Here is an 18,242-nt window from a genome sequence, read left to right as displayed (position 1 = left end):
TTTTTTATTTTATATTTGAGCTTCTTCAAAGTAACTACCTTTTGCTTTGATGACAGCTTTGCACACTTTTGACATTCTCTCAACCAGCTTCATGAGGTAGTCACCTGGAATGCATTTAAATTAACAGTTGCCTTGTTAATTTGTGAAATTTCTTTCTGTCTTAATGCGTTTGAGCCAATCAGTTGTGTTGTGACAAGGTAGGGGTGGTATACAGAAGATGGCCCTATTTGGTGAAATACCAAGTCCATATTATGGCAAGAACAGCTCAAATAAACAAAGAGAAGTTACAGTACATCATTACTTTAAGACATGAAGATCAGTCAATCTGGAAAATGTCAAAAACCATCAAGCGCTATGATGAAACTGGCTCTCATGAGGACCACCACAGGAAAGGAAGACACAGAGTTACCTCTGCTGCAGAGGATAAGTTCATTAGAGTTACCAGCCTCAGAAATTGCAGCCCAAATAAATAAAAGTAACAGACACATCTCAACATCAACTGTTCAGAGGAGACTGCGTGAATCAGGCCTTCATGGTCGAATTGCTGCAAAGAAACCACTACTACTAAAGGACACCAATATGAAGAAGAGAGCTGCTTGGGCCAAGAAACACGAGCATTGGACATTAGATAAGTCCAAATTTGAAACTTTTGGTTCCAATCGCCGCGTATTTGTGAGGCGCAGAGTAAGTGAACGGAGGATCTCCGCATGTGTGGTTCCCACCGTGAAGCATGGAGGAGGAGGTGTGGGGGTGATTTGCTGGTGACACTGTGATTTATTTTGAATTCAAGGCACACTTAACCAGCATTGCTACCACAGCATTCTGCAGTGATACGCCATCCCATCTGGTTTGCGTTTAGTGGGACTATCATTTGTTTTTCAACAGGACAATGACCCAAAACACACCTCCAGGTTGTGTAAGGGCTATTTGACCAAGAAGAGAGTGATGGAGTGCTGCATCAGATGACCTGGTCTCCACAATCACCCGACCTCAACAAAATTGAGATTGTTTGGAATGAGTTGGACCGCAGAGTGAAGGAAAAGCAGCCAACAAGTGCTCAGCACATGTGGGAACTCCTTCAAGACTGTTGGAAAAGCAGTCCAGGTGAAGGTGGTTGAGAGAATGCCAAGAGTGTGCAAAGCTGTCATCAAGGCAAAGGGTGGCTACTTTGAAGAATCAAAAATATATTTTGGTCAGTTTAACACTTTTTTGCTTACAACATGATTCCGTATGTGTTATGTCATAGTTCTGATGTCTTCACTATTATTCTACAATGTAGAAAATAGTACAAAATAAAGAAAAACCCTGCAATGAGTAGTTGTGTCCAAACTACTGCCTGGTACTGTATGTGTTATACTATACAAGCATTCACTGAGTGTACAAAACATTAGGAACACCTTCTTAATATTGTTGCATCCCCCTTTGCCCTCAGAACAGCCTCAATTCGTCAGGGCATGGACTCTACAAGGTGTCAAAAGCATTCCACCTGGATGCTGGCACATGTTGAACCCAATGCTTCCCATATTTGTGTAAAGTTGGCTGTATGTCCTTTAGAAGGTGGAGCATTACTGATACACACAGGAAACTGTTGAGTGTGAAAAACCCAGCAGCGTTGCAGTTCTGGACACAAACCAGTGCGCCTGGCACCTACTACCATGCCCCGTTCAAAGGCACTTGGATATTTTGTCTTGCCCATTCACCCTCTGAATGGCACACATACCCAATCCATGTCTCAAGGCTTAAAAATCATTCTTTAACCTGTCTCCTCTACTTCATCTACACTGATTGAAATGTATTTAACAAGTGACATCAATAAGGGATCATAGCTTTCACCTGGATTCACCTGGTCAGTTTATGTCATGGAAAGAGCAAGTGTTCTTAATGTTTTGTATTTACCTGTAGCATACAAGCACCTTTTCATCTAAGTTAGTTGACATTTACAGTAATTCTGCATTTGACATCCTTGTTTTTCTCCCTCCCTTCTTCCCTGTCTCTTTTCCATGCTCCCTACCCTTATTTCCTCTCACTGCCCTCTATCCCTTCCTCTCCTTCTCCGATCTCAGAGCTGGGGGAGATCCGAAACGTGACCACCTCTAAGCCGTCTCTGGAGCTGGATGGTCTGGAGAAGTACACCAACTACAGCATCCAGGTGCTGACCTTCACCCGGGCCGGGGACGGGGTGCGCAGCGAGCAGATCTTCACCCGCACCAAGGAGGACGGTACGCACACCAGTAGACCAGAAGACTTCAGGCACTGATCTAGGATCAGCTTATGCTCCCTAAATTCTAACCTTAACTATTAGGGGGAAGATGCTAAACTGACCTTAGATCACTGTGTAGGGGAAACTGCATCATACTAATCATACTAGAGGTCAGGGGTCAACTGTGGTAGGTCAACCGTGCCTAGATTTGCATATCCCCTCTTGCATTATGGAAGAGCGTTTTGAAAAGTAAATAATTATGACAGGACTTCTGTTTGAATTTGGTGTGAAATTATATCAATTTTTGTTGACAGTTGGTGCAGAAGACTCACATAAGTAGCTGAAAAACTGCAGCTCCTGCATATTGCAGATCGCCCTGTAGCATCAGACGTTCAGGCACGGTTACTGGAATGACTGATTTTGACACTGGCAAAACTTAAATACAGAGTGGTTTCCTTAGATGATACACAAAACGAGGATAAGGGTAATAATGTATATTTCCCTATTTCACTGTTTTCCCTCACCAGTTCCTGGTCCGCCGGCTGGCGTGAAGGCAGCGGCGGCGTCTAACTCGATGGTGTTTGTGTCGTGGCTCCCTCCTCTCAAACTCAACGGCATCATCAGGAAATACACAGTCTTCTGCTCTAACCCACACCCCACGGTAAGGAGGACACAGAGTACTGGGTTTCAGAGTACAGGGATGAAGCCATGCCAGTGGTGGGCATACAGTAGATTTAAGAGACCTGATATAATTGGAGGAGAGGGAGGCACCAGGTTCAAGGGCTAGACTAGATAAGAAGCCTGCATGGTGCACAAGGCTACAGGGAGACTGATGAAGTACTGCTGGCTTATAAACCCTCTATCTAAAATTGTCTGGGCTGTGACATCAATGTTCAACTCTAATAATTGATACCTTGGTACAGACATTTGGAGTAAGTCCTGTATCTCTCTGCTAACATCATGCCGGTCTCTCCCCGCCTACAGGTGAGCAGTGAGTTTGAAGCAGCTCCAGACGTATTCTTCTACCGTATCCCCAACCTGAGCAGGAACCGCCAGTACAGCATCTGGGTGGTGGCCGTCACCGCAGCCGGCCGTGGCAACGCCAGCGACATCATCACCGTCAAGCCCCAGACCGAGGGTAGGTGGAGCTTATTGTTTCCCTTCTCATTATCCTGAAACAGATGATAAGTTGAGGTGTCTCAGTCTCTGAATGTTTTTAGAAGACACAAAAGACATCAGCTCATTTTCACTGTGTGCATGTGTGCTGATGTATTTGAGTTATGTTTTCTGTCAAAGTCTTGATCAGAACATTTAAAGGGGCATAACCCTGAGAACCTCTCCCTATGAGTTGCCTAACTTAGAGTTTACTCAGATTGACAAAAGTTGGAAGAGAGTTTCATCAGGATGAATTTAGGTAAGATCAGTAAAAAGAGGAGACCATACTATCCCCACCTCCATCTCAGGATGTGAATGTAGTTGAAACGAGCTCATCAAACTGAATGAAATAAGTCTGATATTTCACCCTATCAGCACTGTGCTGCTTGGTGAGAACTGATAAGCTGTCAGCACTGTGCTGCTTGGTGAGAACTGATAAGCTGTCAGCACTGTGCTGCTTGGTGAGAACTGATAAGCTATCAGCACTGTGCTGCTTGGTGAGAACTGATAAGCTGTCAGCACTGTGCTGCTTGGTGAGAACTGATAAGCTGTCAGCATGGTGCTGCTTGGTGAGAACTGATAAACTGTCAGCATGGTGCTGCTTGGTGAGAACTGATAAGCTGTCAGCATGGTGCTGCTTGGTGAGAACTGATAAACTGTCAGCACTTTGCTGCTTGGTGAGAACTGATAAGCTGTTAGCACTGTGCTGCTTGGTGAGAACTGATAAGCTGTCAGCATGGTGCTGCTTGGTGAGAACTGATAAACTGTCAGCATGGTGCTGCTTGGTGAGAACTGATAAGCTGTTAGCACTGTGCTGCTTGGTGAGAACTGATAAGCTGTCAGCATGGTGCTGCTTGGTGAGAACTGATAAACTGTCAGCATGGTGCTGCTTGGTGAGAACTGATAAGCTGTCAGCATGGTGCTGCTTGGTGAGAACTGATAAGCTGTCAGCATGGTGCTGCTTGGTGAGAACTGATAAACTGTCAGCATGGTGCTGCTTGGTGAGAACTGATAAGCTGTCAGCATGGTGCTGCTTGGTGAGAACTGATAAGCTGTCAGCATGGTGCTGCTTGGTGAGAACTGATAAACTGTCAGCACTTTGCTGCTTGGTGAGAACTGATAAGCTGTTAGCACTGTGCTGCTTGGTGAGAACTGATAAGCTAACAGCGCTGTGCTTCTTGGTGAGAACTGATAAGCTGATGGTGAGCAGTGGTAGGCAGTGTAGTGGTTAGAGTCGGGACCTCGCGACATTATCTGGACGTTCTCATCCTGTTAGAGGCAAGGGTGATACATGTGGTTTCCAGTCTGGAGTTCCAGACCTGATGTGTTTTAGAAATCAATCTGCTGCCTGACCATCCTCGTCCCAAACAGACAGTGGTGTAAAGTACTTAAGTAAAAATATTTAAGTCATTTTTTGGGGTATCTGTAATTTACTTTACTATTTATATTTTCGACTACTTTTATTTTTACTTCACTACATTCCTAAAGAAAAGTATGTACTTTCTACTCCATACATTTTCCCTGACACCCAAAAGTACAGTTACAATTTGAATGCTTAGCAGTACAGGAAAAAGGTCAAATTCACATGTCTCTGGTCATCCCTACTGCCTCTGATCTGGTGGACTCACTAAACATAAATTCTTCCTTTGTAAATTATGTCTGAGTGCTGGAGTGTGCCCCTGGCTATCAAAAAAAGTAATACAAAAGGAAATTGTGCCATCTGGTTTGCTAAATATAAGGAATTTGAGGTATAGCATTTACTTTTACTTTATACTTGTACTCAAGTATGACAATTGAGTACTTTTTCCACCACTGTACTTAAGTCCATTTAAAATCTGATACTTTTAGGCTTTTCCTCAAGTAGTATTTTACTGGGTTACTTTCACTTTTACTTGAGTCATTTTACATTAAAGTATCTTTAATTTCACTCAAGTAAGACAATTGAATACTTTTTACACCTCTGCAAACAGACCACTTTATATCTGTCTAAGCACAGAGATGGGCTCTGTATGTCTTAAGGGGTGCAGGTGTAGACAAAGAGGTGGGGAATTCAATAAAGTTGGATAAGAAACTAACAGTTTACTCTGCTTTTATAGAGCTTCCCTTGAAAGTATTTGGGATCAATTTCCACCTTTGGGTCTATTCCATTACTTCTGTTGTACCAGGAAAACTAAATCAAGTCAGCCAAAGTATTTGACCCGGTTGTGGTGTGTGTGTGTGCAGCTCCTGCTCAGATCCTGACATTCAACGGCACAGTGACCACCCCCTGGATGAGGGACATCGTGTTGCCCTGTAAGGCGGTGGGCGACCCAGCCCCCACGGTCAAGTGGCTCAAGGAGACGTGAGTACAGAGTACAACACATCTGCTGCATGTAGGACAGACAGTAGAACTTAGTACAGACTGTGTTCTGAGTCACTTTTAACGCACACTAAATACCAGTGAAGACCTTGTGTGTTTGCACTATCCTTTCACACTTATCAGCAGAATGTAAAAAAATTATGTTTGTTTACATGTGTCGCATATTCCTATACACATAAAAGTATTGTAACATTATCCAATACTTTTCAAAGATTTTCTCTGTGGTGTATCTCACTGTAGTTCATTGTCTGACTGTCTTTCGTACATTTGTGATTCAGCAATGGAAGCCCCGCCCCTGCTGTGATTGACAGTAGACGCATCGTTCAGGGTAACGGCAGCCTGGTCATCCGCACAGTGAAAGCTGAGGATTCTGGGAACTACACCTGTGTGGCTAGCAACAGTTTTGGGCCAGATAAAATCATCCTCAACCTGCAGGTTCAAGGTAAGTCAGTTAGTGTATGGTGGAACAATCCAGTTTACCAGTCTTCAGGTCAGTTCATAACAATACTAAATAGACATGTATTCATCATAGCTAGTCATAGGTAGTGAAGTGAAAGGATATCATCATGAGGTAGAAGGACTTAAATAAAATCCATATTTGTACTTCTAGTTCCCCCGGACCAGCCTCGTCTCACCGTTACCAAGACGACCACCACTTCCATCACTCTGTCCTGGATACCAGGAGACAACGGAGGCAGCTCCATACGAGGTCAGACACCAACGCAGCTAGCAGCAGCACTAACTATTATTGGAGATTTTTGTTTTCCCTTGGACAACAACTTACTGACTTTATTAAATAGCAGGCAACACTGTAACATCCCAACCTCTCTCTCACACATCAGGCTACATCCTGCAATACTCAGAGGACAACAGTGAGAAGTGGGGCAACTTTGCCATCAGCCCTAGTGAGCGTTCCTATCGACTGGAGAACCTGAAGTGTGGCACCTGGTACAAGTTCACCCTGACTGCCCAGAATGCTGTGGGGCCAGGGCGCATCAGTGAGATCATCGAGGCTAAGACTCATGGGAAAGGTAGGGAGATGGTGACATCCTTTTACGTATGGTTTTTAATAAATAGTGACCCCATTGCTTTTACTGAATTAATGGAAAAACTCATTCTTATGGAAAGACCTCTCATTGAAGTGTTTGTGTGGTCTGACTCCTCTCTCCTCACTCCCAACAGAACCCCAGTACTCTAAAGAACAGGAGCTCTTCACCAGTATCAATGCCACACGTGTCAGGCTCAACCTGATTGGCTGGAACAACGGCGGCTGTCCAATCACATCCTTCACGTTAGAGTACCGTTCGGTGGAGTCTCCCACGTGGACCACGGCCCAGCGCACCTCTCTGACCAAGAGCTACATCCTGTATGACCTGGCCGAGGCCACCTGGTACGAACTGCAGATGAAGGTGTTTAACAGCGCCGGCTCAGCAGAGAAGAGGGTCAAGTTTTCCACTCTGAGCTACGATGGCAGTGAGTTCACTTGTCTATACACGTTTATAGTGACTTATTCAGGATATCTGAATAAAGAATGAAGAACTGTAGTTTAAAAGTTTACCTAACCATTCCTTGAAAATTGTGTCACAACTGCCTGAGGTTCCATCAAAAACGTTCATTTACGGTATGTCCTATACCTGCCGTAGAGGAGAAGGAAATTACCTCATATTTAGCTACTTACTGGTCCTTGGAGCTCTTCTCTCCTCCTTGCCATTAAAGTGACTGTCTCATGCTAGTCTTTCCCTGGTCCAGGCTTTAAAAGGCTCTAGGCCTAACTGATGAATGGGGCAGTAAAGTACCTCAAGTAGATGTTCTGCTGACTCCAGTGGCCGTGGCGATTTCACACACAGATGCACGCGCACACACACACACACACACACACACACACACACACACACACACACACACACACCTTCACTAGACCTTAGTCTATTTGTCCCCACCACATCCATCTAACCCCCCAGCCATCCAGGAAGTGTAAAAGGGGGAAAAAAGAGCTTTGTTTTCAGCTAAGAAGGATGAGTTGATTTTCTGTCAAGTGGGCATTACTGCCAGTTTGGCAGAAGGTCAGGTGCTGATTGCAGCTAGCGCAGTGCTGCAGCAGCTTGTTGGAGCAGATTGGGTGGGTTTGATGGAAAATACATTAAGATTGGGATTCAAGATGTAGAGGCACTGTTACCTTGTGCCAGGTGCTTGATCCATGTTTTAAACATTAACACAAAGCTCATTTAGTATTTACTATTCATCAACAGACACTGCATAGCAGAGGAGGCTCGTGGGAGGAGCTATAGGAGGACAGGCTCATTGTAATGGCTGGAATGGAATTATGGGAACGGTATTAAACACATCAAACATATGGAAACCACTACCAGCCATTACAATGAGCCTGTCCTCCTATAGTTCCTCACACCAGCCTCCACTGCTGTATAGGCTTAATATGTGTTCGTGTTTGGATGATTTTTTTGCAGTCATTCTCTCATCTACCAGGCCTGGTTGCGACACTTGACAACCTTCTAGTTATTGTACAAGTAACCTAACGTAGCAGGCGTTAAAGAAACGCCTGAGTGGGATGCCCCAGATTCTGGTCCTGACGAGAAAGAAAACTGTCAGGGAGTTTCTCTTCTGCACAATTCAACCAATCCACTAAATATAGAGGAGGAGTTAAGATCGCCAAAGCGGAAGTCGCATTACAGGCACTCTTCCAATTCCCCTGAAAACCTAATTTACCCAGCCCCGCTGAGGGTGTTATACATCAACCTACATAATGTTGTCATAACACATGTCATAGTTTGTCAGCTAATGACATCTCTATGACCTCTCAAGGTACCATTGCTCCACTGGTGAAGGCTCCAACGGTGAGTGTGGACAGTACGTCCAGTAACGAGGGTCTGAAGATGGTGACCATCATCTCCTGTGTGCTGGTGGGAATCGTGCTGGTCTTCGTCCTGCTGCTAGTCCTCAGGAGGAGGAGGAGGGAACAGAGACTGAAGAGGCTCAGAGGTGAGAGGTCACAGCAGCAACAGGGCAACACCTGATTGGTTAGATTTCTATAAAATTTCTGTAACTATTGTCAAGTATAGTGTGAGTATCATCTGTATGTAATGTGATTTTTGTTCTTGTTTTCTCTGTAGATGCGAAAAGTTTGGCAGAGATGCTGATGAGGTAAGCATGAGCAGTTTGACATATAACTTTATAGACAGTTACTATTGTCTAATGCATTAATGGAAGAAAAAACATTCAGTACTGTATCTATAGAATCATATTAGAATCACCAGTATCTGAATATCTGATGCAGTGTAATGAGGTCTTTATTGACCAGCGTATGTTGTTTCCTGTGTTCCACAGTAAAAACACACGACCTGCAGACACCATCAACAAGCAGCAGCAGACCCTTAGAATGCACATCGACATCCCCCGAGCCCAGCTGCTCATAGAGGAGCGAGACACCATGGAGACAGTCGGTGAGTGGACACTGATACATTATGCTGCTTTCATGTGTTCTCTGAATTATCGGAAACTTTGGACTGAAACTCCAGGAAAGCTCCCGGACATGTCAAAACTCATAATGAGCTTCCAAGTAGGAAATACGAGTGGGAAACTTGTGTAACATTGGATAACAATATGTGAATATCACATATCTGTGGCCTTCTATGTGGTAGTAGTATCTACTGTGGCGATTCTCATCATACTGTGGGTGACCATGTTTGTGAAATGATTCTCTCTATTTCAGACGACAGGTCCACAGTGCTGCTGACTGACAATGACTTTGGGGAGACTCAGAAACAGAAGTCATCTACGGTTACCCACACCGTCCACTACCAGTCCCTGTCCCAGGCCACCGGACCTCTAGTGGATGTATCTGATGCTAGGCCAGGAACCAGTAAGTCCAGTACGGACATCCTCTTTACTTTACTAGCGGTGGAGCTAGAATTAATAAGTGCGATCAGGATTGCATTCATACAGCTGGAATTTATTCAGCTAGAGTTGATTCCAGACAACAGACTGGTTTCATTCAGCTCCAGTCCTCAGAGAGTCATCAGAAGCATTAGGAGCACTGCCCCTACCATCTCCACTGATGTTGTTCACACTGATAACCATTTACTTTCAACACAGTGATTATTGCTGTTATATTATTTTCAATTCTAAACATGAATGATTATGTATGTGTATTGCATCCAATCAAAAATGTACATATTTGTGGAGGGCTGCAGTCAACCCAATCAAACCGTTTTCTCACTGTTATTGTAAGCTATTGTATTTGTGTGGACACGAGGTCCTGAGATGAACTCCAGGTGAGATATTGTGATGAAGGGCGTTTTCTTTTCGTTGGTTTATGTGAGGATTGGGTGTCCAGCCGTCATTGCTATTGCCAGATACACACTTACTGCCACCCTTAAAAACACTCACAGTCAGCTTAAAAAAACAGAGCATTGCAGTACTCAAGATGAACCCTTGCTATGTGACATAACACCCTGGTGTGTGACTGTGATGTCATTTTCTGTATCCTTCCTTGTCAGATCCCACAGCCCGCCGCACAGCCAAAGCAGGCCCTGCCGCACGTAACCGCTACGCTAGCCAGTGGACCCTGAACCGACCACACCCGCCTGTCTCGGCCCACACCCTGAGCACTGACTGGAGACTGCCCACGCCACGGGTGGCCGGCTCTGTGGACAAGGAGAGTGACAGCTACAGCGTCAGCCCATCTCAGGACACAGGTAACAACGCACCTGAAGATGAGACAAGTCTGTAACAACCGCTGTAACAGTCCCCATATAAGAATGTCTGTAACATCACCCTTAACCATAACAACACCTCTCACCTCTTTAATAAAAACAGATCTGCCTACTATAGAACTTTCAACAATGCCAACAGTTTATAGCAATGCTACTGCTAGTGTTAGCCCCTAACTGCTCTACTAACATGGCCTCTAACCCTAACCCCTGGTATAGACCGGGCACGGAGCAGCATGGTGTCCACAGAGAGCGCCTCGTCCACCTACGAGGAGCTGGCGCGGGCCTACGAGCATGCCAAGATGGAGGAGCAGCTGCGGCACGCCAAGTTTACCATCACAGAGTGCTTCATCTCGGATACGTCGTCGGAGCAGATGACAGCAGGCACCAATGAATACACAGACAGCCTGACGTCCAGCACACCCTCCGAGTCAGGCATCTGCAGGTTCACTGCCTCCCCGCCCAAGCCTCAGGACGTCAGCCGAGTCATGAACATGGCCGCACCAAAAGCTCACAGACCGGGTGAGGCCACGTAGACACATTGCTAACTCTGCTGTAGCTGTAGCTAACTCTGAGCTCTGTTGCTAATGTTTGCTAGCCTTCACCATGCCTGTAATGCTATGGTTTGAGAGCCCCCCCCAAGCCCTAACGCTAATCCTAACCCTAACGTTCACTTTAAGATCTGATACATATTTTCTTCATATATACACTGTGGGGTTAGTCTATGGTCTGTTACCTGTATGCGGAACTGTAGCTGAATTGAATAACTCTGTGTCGTAACATTTCAAGGTATTATGTTCTTCATGTGCCAATAAAAACTAACAAACTCTGTAATATCCATTTAAAACACAAAGCTGGTCAGTCAGACCAAACAAATCAATTCAGGGCCATTTCCCTCACCCTCGTAAATGTCAGGCCAACGAGATCATATCCCAGGGTTTGGGGTTCGTAAATATTTACTACTGATATATCAATTTAACTGTTCTGAAGATAATGGTCTAGCAATGCTTAGGGTTGCACAATTCTGGGAACTTTCAATAAATTCCTTGGTTTTCCCGAAATCCCAGATGGAGGATTCCCGGAATCAACAGGGAATAAACATGAAAGGATTTCTGGAAAACCAGGGGATTTATTGAAAGTTTCCAGAATTTTGCAACCCTAGTAATGCTACTTGCAGGAATAAATGTGAAGTTTTGCAGACAGCGATTTGAATAAATTAATGTATTAATTAAGGTAATGTATTAATGAATGAATTAAGCTTATTCTATTGACAAAACTCCAAATCTGTTTGAGGCCACTTGCTATGAGGTCACTTCACCTCATGAATTCAGTCTTTTTGATAAAGTCTTCATCTTATTCATTCTATATAGTTTTGGTTCATTATAGTTATATTTTATTAAACTCTGTAGACTTTACTCAGATACATTTGTAATGAGCTGCGCTGGAGTCTTAAATCTATAACATTACTTATTTATGTTATAGAAAAGCAACAGTCTCCTTCTCCATCCATTAACCTAATAAGTATAATGGGATCTGGGGGGGTTTAATGACATTGTAAAATATTGCCATTTCATTTAATGATGGTCAAGGCCAAATTCAGATGAAGAACATTCTTTGGCATATTACCTCAATAACCAGACAAAGCAGTATACTTTAATAGTCTGTCAGAATCTATGGATGACTTTGGCATATAAACTACCCTAGTTTAGTGGGTTGGTGTGGAAGATGTGATGAGCTTGTATCTCACCTAACCTTTTCCCCAGGGCCAGTCATTTCTCTTTACTGAAGTGTTTTGAATGAGATTTTTCCATAATTCCACTGGCCATATGTGTATTCTATGGGGTTGTTGTCCATAAAACACAATGCATCATAACTAACTCCCCTCTCTTTCCTTCCTTTGTCCTTTAGGGGGCGAGCTAGTGCACCTGCCTCCTTACCTGCGCATGGACTTCCTGCTGAACCGCGGCATATCGTGCTCTGGCACTGGAGGGAGGGGTGGCGCCGGGGGAGAGGGGGCCATGGGCCAGGCCTGCTTGGAGCCCCAGAAGAGTCGCTCCCTGAAACGGCCATCACGCATGGCGCCCCCAACTCCCACGGAGGCCCCCCAGGCCAGCAGCAGGGCCAGCAGCAGGGACCCAGTGGCCCAGTGGCAACCCGGCTCAGCAGCCACCCTGCCCCACAGAGAGGGCTCAGAGCTGGCCCAGGCTGCCAAGCTTAGCTCCTCCCAAGAGTCCCTGCTGGACTCACGAGGACACCTCAAACAGACCAACAACCCCTACGCAAAGTCCTACACGCTGGTATAACATCAGTGGCATGGGGCCAGACTAAAACTCACACTAACACTGGACTTATTACACTTACAAGTGCAGTAAACTGACTCTCACCAAACAGTCCTGTATATAATGTCCCCTTTCTTCTTAAAGGATGGGTAACTTTTACTAATCTTCTTTTATTTATTTTTGGAGCTTTCTTTCTTTGTTTTTTAAACTTGTGAGAAAATTCATTCATCTGAAATGACTCCATGCGGAGCTTGCCAAGATAATTATGTTATGAGGGAACATTATTTATTCTTGATTATTATTGTTAATCATGAATTATTAATCATTGATTATTTGTTGTTAGTTCTCAACTATTAATGATTATTAATTATTGATTACAAATGATCGATTATTACCATTACTACACTATTTGAATTAGAACCTGGACAACTTTTTTCCCGGAGTATGAGATGATAATTTGGAGCCTGTCATTTTTTTCTATGGAAACTTCCTCTAAAACACAGAATGAAACTTTGGAGAAATCTGGAATGGAAGCAATCAACACCAGTCCAAACTTGTCAGCTGCTCTCAAATTATTACTTTTTTGAAGAAAAAAAATCTATTTCCTATGGATGCATGGGGACTGACCAATTAAAGACGATTAAGAGGATTATGATCACGACTGGACAGCCCAGTTGACCATTTTTGTCACACTATGAAATTATCAAATGTGAAGATTTATTATTCTTATTAATATAAATATATATATATATATATATATATAAAAAGAGAAATCACTTTTATTTGTGGATACAGGGAAGAATTGATTTGGTTAATAAAGTCCTTAGTCATGTTTGCACATATCTTGTTTTGATTAGGAAATGGAGTCTCTGTTGATCTTTCTCTGTGTCGCATACTCTGATGGTGCAATATGAAAAAAGATTATGAAAATTATATTGATACTATTTGCTCTATACTGTACTGTAATGAAGAATAACTATGTTAGTATACTTACAGGGCGGGACAAACCCCAGCTATGTATTCAGGTGTAGTTTACCACTGCTAATTTGCCAGGGTGGTAAATGAAGTTAGTTAGAACAGGGAGGGTCAGAGATATAACGGTTTGCACTTCGCGACACCCCCAACAACAGTCCAGACAGAGCCCCTATTCTCAGTGCACTAGGTCGAGTCTTCAAGGCTCTCACTCTCCTCCTCAGTAGATTTATTGTCGCTGCATTGCCGTGATGCTCCTCTACAGGGAAAAAACTTGAGACAATCCCCCCCCTTCAAACCAAACCAAAATCTATGGGAAATGTCTATCTAAAGTGTGGATATAACTACACAGTTTTAGTTGTTGTTTACCCTGGCCCATTTTTCTTTGTATTTTAGTCCTGGAGGGAGAGTTTGATAAGAATGCTGTGTGGTCATTACTGCCAGTTTATATTATTTGTTTTAATTGTCTTCATTATGATATTCCTTTTAACAAGATGTCGCTTTTTATTTTTAACATGGTGTTCACCATGGTGGCACTGAAATAAAGAGAAACTAACCCACAGTTCACATTTTATTAATAAAAAGGCTGTTCCCCAAATGATCCTTCACAGTTTGACATGAATGACTGGCGATGGGTTGTTTAGAGGCACGGATAGAGGAGCACGCCCGCAAAGGTTGTGGGTGGGGTGTGTCACTGGGTGAGTGAGTGAATAAGTGAGCGAGGAACTGAGTCAGTGATTGAGTGGTGATAGGGGTGGATTGTTGGGTAATTCATCTGAAATGAATTTGAACAACAGTCACTGATTATCACTAATTCCTGTTTATGTAAAAGCACTCATGAGTCTCATAAAACTCAAACTCTCCAAATAAAAATATTGTTGTACCAATGACATTTCATGTTTTTTCAGTACTAAACCCCCCAAGGGCCCGTGGCTGGGTTTCTACTAAGCTAACATATGTCATTGTTTTAAGATCATCATACCAAGGTTAATTTATACCCCTTTAAGCATCCCCCCAAAATATGTAGAAAATTATTTGATGAAACATTGAATTTGGCCTTACTGCTATTAGCCCATTGAAGCGCATTGAATAAAATATTCAAACATGGCAAAATAGTCCCAAAAAATAAAAAGGAAGTATGTTTTGTAGTGTCTGTCCTATATCTGAGAGATTTAAGAAAGATCATCAAATTCTTTAAAAAAAGAATTACACATATTTAACAATTTTTTGGTCACTAAAGTAATTCCATATACAGCATACCTCCATATACAGCATACTTCCATATACAGTATACTTCCATGAATTTTTTAACTGGTCCCAGACTACCTTCAGACAAGTCTTGTGGGGCTTGTGGGCGTCCTAGAGCAAAACAACCGATGTGTTCGTGAGAGTCCCATCTTTCAATGGTGGGCTCATATTAAGGCGTCCACATGCTTCCCATCTGAAACAGTTTGTGCATACAGTATATTACATTATATATTACTTTGTGATGTTTTTGTTCGTTTTGGTCTTCAGTAAGGGTGTTTTTGGCTGTTCGTGCACAATCATTTTTTTCCTGAGGCAACCGAAGTTCAGTAGCCAAAGTTTACGCCCCTTTGTCAGTGATTGGTCAACAGTAGCGATTCTTCAATTAAGTTTTTGTCATTCAAATCAAATCAAATTGTATTAGTCACATATGCTTACTTACGAGCCCCTAACCAACACTGCAGTTTAAAAAAAATACAGAGAAGAGAGAAAAGTAACAAGTAATTAAAGAGCAGCAGTAAAACAACAATAGCGAAACTATATTCAGGGGGGTACCAATACAGAGTCAATGTGCAGGGGCACCGGTTAGTTGAGGTAGTATGTAGAGGTAGGTAGAGTTATTAAAGTGACTATGCATAGATGACAACAGAGAGTAGCAGTGGTGTAAAAAGGGGGGGGGAGCAGTGCAAATAGTCTGAGTAGCCATTTGACTAGATGTTCAGGAGTCTTATGGCTTGGGGGTAGAAGCTGTTTAGAAGCCTCTTGGACCTAGACTTGGCGCTCTGGTACCACTTGCCGTACGGTAGCAGAGAGAACAGTCTATGGCTGAAGTCTTTGACAATTTTTAGGTCCTTCCTTTGACACCGCCTGGTATAGAGGTCCTGGATGGCAGGAAGCTTGGCCCCAGTGATGTACTGGGCCGTTCGCACTACCCTCTGTAGTGCCTTGAGGTCAGAGGCCGAGCAGTTGCCATACCAGGCAGTGATGCAACCAGTCAGGATGCTCTCGATGGCGCAGCTGTAGAACCTTTAGAGGATCTGAGGACCCATGCCAAATCTTTTCAGTCTCCTGAGGGGGAATAGGTTTTGTCATGCCCTCTTCACGACTGTCTTGTGTGCGTGGACCATGTTAGTTTGTTGGTGATGTCAACCTGCTCCACTGCAGCCCCGTTGATGAGAATGGGGGCGTGCTCAATCCTCTTTTTCCTGCTGTAGTCCACAATCATCTCCTTTGTCTTGATCACATTGAGGGAGAGGTTGTTGTCCTGGCACCACACGGACAGGTCTCTGACCTCCCTATAGGCTACCTCTTTGTTGTCAGTTATCAGGCCTACCACTTGTGTCATCAGCAAATTGAATGATGGTGTTGGAGTCGTGCCTGGCCGTGCAGTCATGAGTGAACAGGGAGTACAGGAGGGGGCTGAGCACACACCCCTGAGGGGCCCCTGTGTTGAGGATCAGTGTGGTGGATGTGTTGTTACCTACCCTTACCACCTGGGGGTGGCCCGTCAGGAAGTCCAGGATCCTGTTGCAGAGGGAGGTGCTTAGTCCCAGGATCCTTAGCTTATTGATGAACTTTGAGGGCACTATGGTGTTGAACGCTGAGCTGTAGTCAATGAATAGCATTCTCACATAGGTGATCCTTTTGTCCAGGTGGGAAAGGGCAGTGTGGAGTGCAATAGAGATTGCATCATCTGTGGATCTGTTGGGGCGGTATGCAAATTAAAGTGGTTCTAGGGTTTCTTGGATGATGGTGTTGATGTGAGCCATGACCAGCCTTTCAAAGCACTTCATGGCTACAGACATGAGTGCTATGGGTCGGTAGTCATTTAGGCAGGTTAGCTTAATGTTCTTGGGCACAGGCACTATGGTGGTCTGCTTAAAACATGTTTTATGCAGACTGTCCGAGTTATTACAGACTCGAACAGGGAGGACAGGGAGACGTTGAAAATGTCAGTGAAGACACTTGCCAGTTGGTCAGCGCATGCTCGCAGTACACGTCCTGGTAATCCGTCTGGCCCTGCGGCCTTGTGAATGTTGACCTGTTCAAAGGTCTTAGTCACATCAGCTGTGGAGAGCGTGATCACACAGTCTTCCGGAACAGCTGGTGCTCTCATGCATGTTTCAGTGTTATTTGCCTCAAAGCGAGCATAGAAGTAGTTTTTCTCATCAGGTCGGCTCGTGTCACTGGGCAGCTCTCAGCTGTGCTTCCCTTTGTAGTCTGTAATGGTTTGCAAGCCCTGCCACATCTGATGACCGTCAGAGCCGGTGTAGTACAATTCGATCTTAGTCCTGTATTGATGCTTTGCCTGTTTGATGGTTCGTCGGAGGGCATAGCGGGATTTCTTATAAGCTTCCGGGTTAGAGTCCTGCTCCTTGAAAGTGGCAGCTCTAGTCTTTAGCTCAGTGTGGATGCTGCCTGTAATCCATGGCTTCTGGTTGGGGTATGTACGTATGGTCACTGTGGGGACGACGTCATCAATGCACTTATTAATGAAGCCAATGACCTGATGTGGTGTACTCCTCAATGCCATTGGAGGAATCCCGGAACATATTCCAGTCTGTGCTAGCAAAACATTCCTGTAGCTTAGATCTGCTTCATCTGACTACGTTTTTATTGATCTAGTCACTGGTGCTTCCTGCTTTAATTTTTGCTTGTAAGAATTATGGTCAGATTTGCCAAATGGAGGGTGAGGGAGAGCTTTGTATGCGTCTGTGTGTGTGGTATATAGGTGGTCCAGAGTTATTTTTCCTCTGGTTGCACATTTAACAGGCTGATAGAAATGAGGTAAAACGGATTTAAGTTTCCCTGCTTTAAAGTCCCCAGCTACTAGGAGCACCGCCTCTGGGTGAGCGTTTTCTTGTTTGCTTATGGCGGAATACAGCTAATTCAATGCTGTCTTAGTACCAGCCTCTGACTGTTGTGGTATGTAAACAGCTACGAAGAATACAGATGGAAACTCTCTCGGTAGGTAGTGTGGTCTACAGCTTATCATGAGATACTCTACCTCAGGCGAGCAATAGCTTGAGACTTCCTTAGATATCGTGCACCATCTGTTCTTTACAAAAATTCATGGTCCGCCGCCCCGTGTCTTATCAGACGCAGCTGTTCTATCCTGCCGGTACATCATATAACCAGCCAGCTGTATGTTGATATTGTCGTCATTCAGCCACGACTTCGTGAAGCATAAGATGTTACGGTTTTGAATGTACCGTTGGTAGTTTAATCTTCAGCGTAACTCGTCAATTTGTTTCTCCAAGGATTGCACGTTTGCTAGCAGAATGGAGCGAAGTGAATTCTCAGAA

The 18,242-nt window shown here is 44.0% G+C and overlaps 1 protein-coding gene across 4 annotated transcripts in view; it reads left to right on the top strand.

Annotated features, from left to right (window-relative positions):
- Window positions 1–14,290, top strand: part of dscama (Down syndrome cell adhesion molecule a) — a 180,140-nt gene extending 165,850 nt beyond the window's left edge. Inside the window, exons 19-33 of one of the 4 annotated variants that reach the window (XM_014197410.2) lie at window positions 2,064–2,219; window positions 2,728–2,861; window positions 3,185–3,338; window positions 5,579–5,696; window positions 5,993–6,156; window positions 6,325–6,423; window positions 6,557–6,745; window positions 6,897–7,187; window positions 8,535–8,711; window positions 8,843–8,873; window positions 9,057–9,172; window positions 9,442–9,591; window positions 10,229–10,426; window positions 10,661–10,963; window positions 12,350–14,290. In XM_014197410.2, coding sequence (XP_014052885.2) covers window positions 2,064–2,219; window positions 2,728–2,861; window positions 3,185–3,338; window positions 5,579–5,696; window positions 5,993–6,156; window positions 6,325–6,423; window positions 6,557–6,745; window positions 6,897–7,187; window positions 8,535–8,711; window positions 8,843–8,873; window positions 9,057–9,172; window positions 9,442–9,591; window positions 10,229–10,426; window positions 10,661–10,963; window positions 12,350–12,744 — 2,675 coding nt within the window. In that variant the 3' untranslated portion in view covers window positions 12,745–14,290. Of the gene's footprint in view, window positions 1–2,063; window positions 2,220–2,727; window positions 2,862–3,184; window positions 3,339–5,578; window positions 5,697–5,992; window positions 6,157–6,324; window positions 6,424–6,556; window positions 6,746–6,896; window positions 7,188–8,534; window positions 8,712–8,842; window positions 8,874–9,056; window positions 9,173–9,441; window positions 9,601–10,228; window positions 10,427–10,660; window positions 10,964–12,349 lie in introns of all 4 variants that reach the window. The other 3 variants (XM_014197409.2, XM_014197411.2, XM_045717100.1) reach the window with 3 other exon arrangements.
- Window positions 14,291–18,242: the final 3,952 nt, after the last annotated feature.

Source organism: Salmo salar, chromosome ssa04 (assembly GCF_905237065.1).
Source record: "Salmo salar chromosome ssa04, Ssal_v3.1, whole genome shotgun sequence".
In the NCBI taxonomy this organism is placed as follows: Eukaryota; Metazoa; Chordata; class Actinopteri; order Salmoniformes; family Salmonidae; genus Salmo; species Salmo salar.
Note: the sequence above shows the minus strand (reverse complement) of the source record. Positions and strands in the feature narration are given on the sequence as shown.